Below are 10587 nucleotides of genomic sequence, written 5' to 3' on the forward strand. Positions count from 1 at the left end.
GAAATAGATTTGCATACAACGGAGGCAGAGTGCATGCAAATCTCTCTCATGCATATTCATTAGGGATATCCTGAAAACCAGACTGGTTTGTGGCCCTCGAGGACCGGAACTGCCCACCCCTGAGTTAGCACGTGGTATTTTGAGATGTAACTAGTGTGCATGCCAGTTTGGCACACTCACTATAGCTGCACAAAAAGATTTAATACATCACCCATTAAGACATTTTAGCATGGTAAAGCCTTAAGTGCAAATTATAGCACATGGCCCCGCCTCTTAAAATCAGTAGTGGCATTGAGACTAGGAGTAAATAGAAATGTTTCGCTGAGGTTTGACAAGGCTGTGTGTTGCTACAAATAAGTCATTCTTTTCTGGAAAAATTACATATTTAATTGTGAAACACTAGAATTAACAAAAATATTATTTTGTCACTTTTGTAAAATATTTTTTCAGGCAGTACTTTATTACACTGAAGCCTTATCAGAGAGAGATATCCAAGATCAACAGGCTGCGTGTCTGGCCTTAAAAAGTCTCAGAGTAAGTAATTCATTCCTGCTGTGGTGGTTGATACCAGGCTACGACTGAAAGGTTGGGCATTTACTTTTTCTAATGTACTGTGCATCTTCAGGATATTTCAAAATTAGAGCAAGCATATGATCTCAAGGGTGGAGCCAAAAAGGTTGTGGAAGCCCAGTGTGTGAAGGATGAGAAATGTTGCAGGACGGTGATGCAGCGGGTAGTGGTAATAATTAAGCCCCTTTTCTCTGGGCCCTCTGCTGGTAAGATAAAGGTGATGTTACTTCCCTCCTTTTCCTCTTATGCTCGTGAATCATGGTTTGGTGCTGGTTTACAATTTTACGACAGGATATCCTACAACCAAAGAAGAAACAATTCACTAATAACTATTGCAGTAAGTGGGTTGTTTGTTTGGTTTTTTTCCACCCCGGGGAGATTGGGGGTGTGGAGTTGCTGTCAGCTCGTCCTCAAGACTGGATACTGCACTTTAGTGCTACTGGCGGCTGCAGTGGTTCTTGCTCTATAGAACATCTGGAGATATAACGGCTAAGGCCCCGGCATCAGCCTTTTCTGTCTCTCCTTGTTAACATCTACCGGCTGTTATTGTTTCTAAATGGCACATGATATATTAAACATGCCTCAGAATGGAGCATTTCTCTCATCTGTGGCAGGCAGAATCCTATATGGAACATACCTGAAAAAACAAAAAATCAGAACTAAAAGCCCCCTGCAATGTATTGTATTTTATCAGCACTCGGATCAGATTGAAGCAGAGACCATCAAATCATCAGCCTTGCTTTGCGATTCCTTTAGGAAAATTGTGTCCTGAGAAAATGTTTTTAAGATTAATATTTAATCAAGCATTTATTGTTTAACAGGCATCATTGATTTTCTTTCCCCACCCTCAAACAGGGCACCGAAAGCATCGATCAGATTGCCAGTCTGTGTCAATCCGAAGTGGAGAAAGTAAGGAATGTTGCAAGAGAAACAATATTATCCTTTGGTAAGCAGCACAACTTCTTCCCAGATATTTACAAGGCTGTGAATAAGTCTCACTTTATAGTGATACATTGTTCTGTTGTTAAGACTACAGGCAGCACTTGCATTGTGTCTTTCTGTCAGTATTTGCTCTGGCTCTAGCTATGGGCGAAGTGCTACTTATTAGCACTGAATGGGATTTGAGTCAGCTCCTGAGAACAAAAGGTCTTCCATTCCTGATCTGTGTAAATCTGTAGCAGGTGTTCTCCAAAGACAGAAGGATACCAGTCTACCCTAGGAGATGGTTCCTAACAAAAGCTGAGTTGAAGAGGGGTCCCGTGTGCTGACGATAACATCGGTTGTCCCACACATGCTCTGTAAGAGCATGCATACAGCTCTAGATACATCTAGGGAGAAAAGATTCAAAACCCCCGGCTCCTTCTGATGACATCTACTTGTATGGACTGGTATCCTGCTGTCCTCTAAGTACACCTGTTACAGGTAAGCAACATTAAGAACATAAGAAATTGCCATGCTGGGTCAGACCAAGGGTCCATCAAGCCCAGCATCCTGTTTCCAACAGAGGCCAAACCAGGCCACAAGAACCTGGCAATTAGCCAAACACTAAGAAGATCCCATGCTACTGATGCAATTAATAGCAGTGGCTATTCCCTAAGTAAACTTGATTAATAGCCGTCAACGGACTTCTCCTCCAAGAACTTATCCAAACCTTTTTTGAACCCAGGTACACTAACTGCACTAACCACATCCTCTGGCAACAAATTCCAGAGCTTTATTGTGCATTGAGTGAAAAAGAATTTTCTCCGATTAGTCTTAAATGTGCTACTTGCTAACTTCATGGAATGCCCCCTAGTCCTATTATTTGAAAGGGTAAATAACCAAGTCACATCTACTCGTTCAAGACCTCTCGTCATCTTAAAGACCTCTATCATATCCCCCCTCAGCCGTCTCTTCTCCAAGCTGAACAGCCCTAACCTCTTCAGCCTTTCCTCATAGGGGAGCTGTTCCATCCCCTTTATCATTTTGGTTGCCCTTCTCTGTACCTTCTCCATCACAACTATATCTTTTTTGAGATGCGGTGACCAGAATTGTACACAGTATTCAAGGTGCAGTCTCATCATGGAGCGATACAGAGGCATTATGACATTTTCCGCTCTATTAACCATTCCCTTCCTAATAATTCCTAACATTATGTTTGCTTTTTTGACTGCCCCAGCACACTGAACCGACAATTTTAAAGTATTATCCACTATGATGCCTAGATCTTTTTTTTGGGTGGTAGCTCCTAATATGGAACCTAACATCGTGTAAATACAGCAAGGGTTACTTTTCTTATATGCAACACCATGCACTTGTCCACATTAAATTTCATCTGCCATTTGGATGCCCAATTTTCCAGTCTTGCAAGGTCCTCCTGTAATGTATCACAGTCGGCTTGTGATTTAACTACTCTGAATAATTTTGTATCATCCGCAAATTTGATAACCTCACTCGTCGTATTCCTTTCCAGATCATTTATATATATAGTAAAAAGCACCAGTCCAAGTACAGATCCTTGAGGCACTCCACTGTTTACCCTTTTCCACTGAGAAAATTGACCATTTAATCCTACTCTGTTTCCTGTCTTTTAACCAGTTTGTAATCCACGAAAGGACATCGCCTCCTATCCCATGACTTTTTAGTTTTCGTAGAAGCCTCTCATGAGGGACTTTGTCAAACACCTTCTGAAAATCCAAATACACTACATCTACCGGTTCACCTTTATCCGCATGTTTATTAACCCCTTCAAAAAAATGAAGCAGATTTGTTAGGCAAGACTTCCCTTGGGTAAATCCATGTTGACTGTGTTCCATTAAATCATGTCTTTCTATATGCTCTACGATTTTGATCTTGAGAATAGTTTCCACTATTTTTCCTGGCACTGAAGTCAGGCTCACTGGTCTATAGTTACCCGGATCGCCCCTGGAGCCTTTTTTAAATATTGGGGTTACATTGGCCACCCTCCAGTCTTCAGGTACAAAGGATGATTTTAATGATAGGTTACAAATTTTAACTAATAGATCAGAAATTTCATTTTTTAGTTCCTTCAGTACCCTAGGATGCTTACCATCTGGTCCAGGTGATTTGCTACTCTTTAGTTTGTCAATCTGGCCTACTACATCTTCCAGGATTTCGTTCAGTTTGTCTGACTCACCGCTGAAAACCATCTCCGGAACTGATATCTCCCCAACATCCTCATTAGTAAACACGGAAGCAAAGAATTCATGTAGTCTTTCTGCAATGGCCTTATCTTCCCTAAAAGTCCCTTTAACCCCTCGGTCATCTAATGGTCCATCCGACTCCCTCACAGGTTTCTTGCTTCGGATATATTTTTAAAAGTTTTTATTATGAGTTTTTGCCTCTATGGCCAACTTCATTTCAAATTGTCTCTTCGCCTGTCTTATCAATGTTTTACACTTAACTTGACAATGCTTATGTTTTATCCTATTTTCTTCAGATGGATCCTTCTTCCAATTTTTGAAGGATTTTTTTTGGCTAAAATAGCCTCTTTCACCTCACCTTTTAACCATGATGGTAATTGTTTTGCCTTCCTTCCACCTTTAATGCATGGAATACATATGGACTGCACCTCTAGGATTGTATTTTTAAACAATGTCCAAGTCTGTTGAACACTTAACCTTTGCAGCTGCACCTTTCAGTTTTTTTCTAACTATTTTCCTCATTTTTATCAAAGTTTCCCTTTTGAAAGTTTAGTGTTAGAGCTGCAGATTATTTATTGTTCCCCTTCCAGTTATTAGTTTAAATTTGATCATGTTATGATCACTGTTGCCAAGTAATCGGTATATAAAATTCTAAATAAGTGGCCCCACCACAGTTACCTCTCTCACCAAACCCTGCGTTCCACTAAAAATTAAATCTGAAATAGCTCCCTCTCTTGTTGGTTCCTGAACCAATTGCTCCATGAAGCAATCATTTATTACATCCAGGAACTTTATGTCTCGAGCAAGTCCTGATGTTACATTTACCCAGTCAATATTGGAGTAATTGAAATCTCCCATTATTATTGCACTGCCAAATTGGTTTACTTCCCTGATTTCTCTTAGCATTTCATCATCTGTCTGACCATTTTGTCCAGGTGGAAGGTAGTATACTCCTATCACTATACTCTTACCCAACACTCATGGGATTTCTACCCATATAGATTCTACTGAGCATTTAGTCTCTTGTATGATCTTTATCTTGTTGGACACTATACCCTCCCGGACATAAAGTGCCATACCCTCACCAAGTTGATCCTCCCTATCATTGCGATATAATTTGTACCCTGATATAGCACTGTCCCATTGGTTATTCTCCTTCCACCAAGTCTCTGTGATGCCAATTATGTCAATGTCATCATTTGCTGCTATACATTCTAACTCTCCCATCTTACTTCTTAGACTTCTGGCATTGGCATACATACATTTCAAAGTGTGTTTTTTGTTTGTATTAACAACCTGCTTTTCAGTTCTTTGGGATAATTCGGAAATCATTAGCTTTGGTGATTTTTTTTACATATAGGCATATGGACTATGTTTGCTTTTAATGGAACCTCTCTCTTGGGATGCCCTAACTCTCCTGTTTCATTAGTATCCTTCAAGGATACATTTCTCCGAACCATGCACTGCTGAGTAACTGTTGGCTTCCCCCCTTGTTCTAGTTTAAAAGCCGCTCTATCTCCTTTATGAAAGTTAGTGCCAGCAGCTTGGTTCCACTCTGGTTAAGGTGGAGCCCATCCTTTCAGAAAAGTCTCCCCTTTCCCCAGTTCCTTACAAAGCTGAATCCCTCTTCCCTGCACCATCGTCTCATCCACGCATTGAAACTCTGGAGCTCTGCCTGCCTCTGGGGACCTGCACATGGAACAGGAAGCATTTCAGAGAATGCCACCCTAGTGGTTCTGGATTTCAGCTTCCTACCTAAAATCCTAAATTTGGCTTCCAGAACCTCTCTTCCACATTTTCCTATGTCGTTGGTGCCCACATGTACCACAACAGCCGGCTCCTCCCCAGCACTGTCTATAATCCTATCTAGGTGACGCGTGAGGTCTGCCACCTTTGCACCAGGCAGTCCTCACGTCCACCATCCACCCTGCTATCTACATTTTTATTAATCGAGTCACCAACTATGATGGCCGGCCTAACCCTTCCCTCCTGGGCAGTAGCCCTGGGAGACTTATCCTCTCGCACTGAGGACAATACATCACCTGGAGAGCAGGTCCTTGCTACAGGATCACTTCCTGCTACACCAGGGTGATGTTCTCCTACTGGGATACCTTTCTGATCCAAGGTAGTACTAGGGCTGCCAGACTGGATTTGGGACTTGGCTACTATGTCCCTGAAGGTCTCATCAATGTAACTCTCTGTCTCCCTCAGCTCCTCCAAGTCTGCTACTCTAGCCTCCAGAGATCGGACTCATTCCCTGAGAGCCAGGAGCTCTTTGCACCGAGTGCACACATACAATCTCTCACCGGCGGGTAAAAAATCATACATGTGACACTCAATGCAAAATACTGGAAAGCCCCCCTCTTGCTGCTGGACTGCTGCCTTTATCTTAGTTTTATTGAGTTCCTAGTTAAATTTAGGATACTAAGGGAGTTGGAATGAGAGTACTTTAAATTTACAGGTGAATTTACTAATTAATCAGCCTGTGTCCTACAAGGGGATGATTAAACTTTCAATAAGGGCTGGTACAATAGTGTGATTTAGATAAGACCTTGATTGATTTTTAATGATAAAGTGTCTCATGCCTAAAAATCAAGGATTGAGTGGGTGGGAAAGAGACACTAGAATTAACTATCTCTGGCTTTCTTATTACCTCAGACACACACAAACTCTAAAGAATATATCCCTTAATTTCACCTTTCACCAAACTTTTATAAGCCCAAAAACTTCTGAAAGCTATACTCACCAATCCTCTTTAACCACAGTTAAATTAATCTTCACTCAGTCAATGGAAGGGTTAGGCACGCGCTTCCGGTCCTCCTCTACTGCAAAGGGTGCGGGGCCTCTGGAAGCTGGGGCTGTGGAAGTCAATCCCTGGATCGCTTGCGGTGACCTCTGGACTCCTCTCCCGGGGGATGCTGGGAGCAGTAAGCAGATGAGCCTTCCGGTCCTCCTCTACTGCAAAGGGTGCGGGGCCTCTGGAAACTGGGGCTGTGGAAGTCAATCCCTGGATCGCTTGCAGTGACCTCTGGACTCCTCTCCCAGGGGATGCTGGGAACATTGCTGTCTGGCTGAAAAGAATCGGTATTTAAGGCCTGTAACAGCTGTGTAGATGTGGAGCACCTTAGCTCAATGTGTAGCAAAACTTGTTTCTTGCTTTTTTTTTTTTCTTTTGGTTATTACGTATGTTAGGTTGTTTGCTGCCTATAGCCTTGGAGTAGGCGACATATAAATACCAGAAATAAATAAACAGCAAGATCAGTTCAGCTGCTCATCTTTCCAAGGCAATTCAGAAGCAAACAAGTTTTAAACTGTGAGCATGCTTTGCAAGGTTCTTATACTTAAACTGTCAAATTAAAAAGGCATATCAGTTTTAACAATAATGGTTTATGTTAAATAAAGAGTGCTTGAAAAGGAAATACAAGTAAGAAGTGAATTTTATTTTAATATTCTACCCTAAGGAAGGTCAAAGCCAAGCTCCATCTAGAACCTACTCATTTTTCTTAGCTTATAGGAGTGATGTGCTCTAGTCCAGGGGTAGACAATGCTGGTGTTTCAGAGCCAGCAACCAGTCAGGTTGTCAGGATATCCCTAATGAATATGCATGAGATATATTTGCATACAGTGGAGACTGTGTGCATGCAGATCTCTTGTATGCATAACCATGAGAGAGATCCTGAAAACCTGACTGGGTGGTGGCCCTCGAGGACTGGAATTGTCCACCCCTGCTCTAGTCAGAAGGGAAAAAAAAGGTTGAAATGAGAAAAGCACTTGCAGGGAACCTCGCACACTGCTTAGCACTTATTGAAATAAGAAGAGTCGATATTAAAAGCTGTGCCCTCGCAACAATTGTTGTTCTCCATACATGTAATTTTATCTAGCCCTGCCAAACATTTACAAGACAATTTTTTGCCTGCAACTAATACAACTCTACCACCAAACCCAAATCATGTAACAGGCGCTGTCCCAGCTGGTGAACTAATGTAGGTTGTTTTTCCATAATTGAGCCTAAAATGTGATGCCACAGCCTCTCAGCATTGCACATCTCTTGCAATAGGGGCTGCTGGTACGGTTTTATGAAAAACAAATGATTCCAGGTGGGGCACTGGTTATTGGACCAATGTAAGAATTATCTGCAAATCTGCACCGTCCCCTCCGATGTTGGAGGGTAATTTTATAATCATTTTAATAATTTAAACAATTTCACAACCCTTTGAAAGCCAAATCCCAAACTGCACGAAATTGCATATGTGAGAAGCAGCTTTTACCTGCCGTAATACGATTTTCACCCAGGCAGGGTTCATGCCTGCCCTGGAAATCTGTTTTGTAGGTTTTTGATTTCTTCCTTTTAATCTGCAGGTGAAAAAGGACGTTCAGTTTTTGAAGAGTTGGACAAAGCCTCCTGTGCTGTAAATGACCAGGACCCGGATATCGAGATTACAGTATTTTAAAGCGGCAGTACTGGGAAAAAAAAAAAAAGTGTTTTAGATCAAAGGTTCCCAGCCTTTGGGAGAGCGTGGACCCCTTTTCAACCTCCCAAAACTTTGTGGACTCCCCACCTGCATCTCTTAGATTTTTACTTGCAGTTAATGGCCGTACAGAATTAATAATGCGCACTTCAGAACAATTTGTAATGTATAAAACGTTAATATTAAAAAAGGAATGGTTTCAGCCAGAAACCGTGCTCTCCCTTTCTGGCCCTTTCGTGAGTGCTAATCCCCACCTCCACCAGTCTGTTCCCTCCTGCCCCGCTTCCCTTCCCCAAGCTTCCTTCCCTGCAGCCTCTTCTCAGGCCATTTCCCACCTGCCTTCCTTCCTGTGACCCCCTCCCTCCTCAAGGCAAGCCCCCTTCCTTAATGCCTTCCCTGGTCCTTCCCCCTCAAGGCCCCCGCTTCCCCTCTTGGCTCCTTCCTCCATGGCCCTTTTCTTAGTCCTGCCCCACCTTTCCTAAGTATCTTCCCTTCCCCATAGCCTCCCTACCTGAGTGTCTTGCCTCCTGTCCTCTTCTACATGCAGCCCCTTCCTTCCCCTCTGCCCATGGTCCCGTCTCAAATGCTCTTTTTAGTTATTTGGATTTATTACCCACCTTTTTGAATAAGAAATTCGCCCAAGCTGGGGTACGGTGTATATTTGAAAGGCAACAGGAGACTCTACAGTTCAGTAAAGATTAAACTTGGTATCTGTCAAAGAAAGGTCTAAACTAGGTAAAATGTACAAGAGGATTAAACTTGAAATAAGTCAGCAACAGGACTAAGAATACAACACAGTTCGGTAAAATCAACATAGGCCCAATCAGATAAGAATAGAAACATCTCAGCACAATAGGTTGCTGTAGCATTTTCAAGGTGCGCATATAAACAATAGATTGCAGCTGCACCTTTCAGGCACTCCATAAGGTACCAAGTGGTTTATAGCACTCCCTCCTCCCTTGTAAGGCCCTTTCTAAAGGCTTTTACTCCTCTATTCTCCTCTTACCCTCTTTCTCTGCCCTTTGCTGAGAGTTGATCCCAATATGGCCTTTTCGCTCCTGATTTCTTTCCTCTGACCCCCAACATGACCATAATACTCCCCCTCGAGACAGCATTTCTTTTCTGGCCATAAATGCTCCCGAGGGTTATCATCCTGCTTGATGCTGCCCTTGGTTGGCTGGAGCAGTGGTTGTTGAACGTGCTGCTGGCAGCACTAGCGCTAGCGCTTCTCCTCCTCTCTTGGTATAGCTTCAAACTCCTTGTGACGATCAGCCACACTCTTCCCCCGCTTCCTCGCCATGTCAGTTTGTGGTTCTTGAGGCTGCAGTCTTCCCCTCCTTGGCATAGGATCCAGCAGTGGGGTTAAATAGTAAGGGCCTGATATTGAAAGCACATTCAGCGCTCAATAGCCGGATAAGTAGGACTTATCTGCCTATCTAGCCACGTACATCACTTATCCATCTATCTCTTAGCCATAGTATTAGTGAGGGGGCAGTGGGCAGATCTGGGCATCACTACGTAGCCAGATAACTTATCTGGCCAAGTAGTGATATTTAGCTTCAGCCGGATAAGTTATGTGGGTAAGTTATATCTGCCAACCAGCAGGTTTAACTTAGCTGAGTATGATTTATCTGGCTAAGCAGTGCCTTGGCTGCTGAATATCCCTTGTAACTTTGACGGATAAGTCATATTGTATCCAGCTAAGTTACTTAACCAGCCAGCGCTCAGTATCAGGCCCTAGCAGTCTTAGAGCAGAGCTCGTCAGAGGCAAGATCAGCATTCCCTATTCCTCAGCAGTTACACTTCGGTTACTTTCCTGCTTGTGGACCCCCTCTGACTGTGTCACAGCCCCCCTCCCCCCATTGGGAACCACCGTTTTAGATAGTTATTTTATTGGATAATTGAATTATGACCTAATTCATACTTTTATTTTATTCTAGAACAAATGCTAACTTAAGCTTCTAAAGGCTTCTCCTACTTAACCACATCCACCCTTATCAAACAGTGGGGTAGATTTTATAATTTTGCGCGAGCGCGTACTTTTGTTCGCGCACCAGGCGCGAACAAAAGTACACTGGATTTTATAAGATACGCGCATAGCTGCGCGTATCTTATAAAATCCAGGGTTGGCGCACGCAAGGGGGTGCACATTTGTGCAACTTGCGTGCACCGAGCCCGGCGCGCGCTGCCTGTTCCCTCCAAGGCCGCTCCGAAATCGGAGCGGCCTCGGAGGGAACTTTCTTTCCATCCCCCCGCACCTTCCCCTACCTAACCCACCCCCCCTGGCCCCATCTAACCTCCCCTACCTTTTGTTGGCAGATTTATGCCTGCTGAAAGCAGACGAAAATCTGCGCGCGCCAGCAGGCTGCTGGCGCGCCATCACCCGACCCGGGGGCTGGTCCGGA

General features: G+C 43.3%; 1 protein-coding gene across 2 annotated transcripts in view; it reads left to right on the forward strand.

The window, feature by feature from the left end:
• The window catches only part of RIPOR3 (RIPOR family member 3), a 198548-nt gene extending 190306 nt beyond the window's left edge, over positions 1 to 8242 (forward strand). For both annotated transcript variants that reach the window (XM_029612994.1, XM_029612995.1), the window contains 3 exons: positions 451 to 534; positions 1426 to 1516; positions 8073 to 8242. In XM_029612994.1, the coding sequence (XP_029468854.1) occupies positions 451 to 534; positions 1426 to 1516; positions 8073 to 8164 (267 nt within the window). In that variant the 3' untranslated portion in view covers positions 8165 to 8242. The remainder of the gene's footprint in view (positions 1 to 450; positions 535 to 1425; positions 1517 to 8072) is intronic.
• Positions 8243 to 10587: the final 2345 nt, after the last annotated feature.

The sequence above is a fragment of the Rhinatrema bivittatum genome, chromosome 8 (assembly GCF_901001135.1).
Source record: "Rhinatrema bivittatum chromosome 8, aRhiBiv1.1, whole genome shotgun sequence".
Classification (NCBI taxonomy): Eukaryota; Metazoa; Chordata; class Amphibia; order Gymnophiona; family Rhinatrematidae; genus Rhinatrema; species Rhinatrema bivittatum.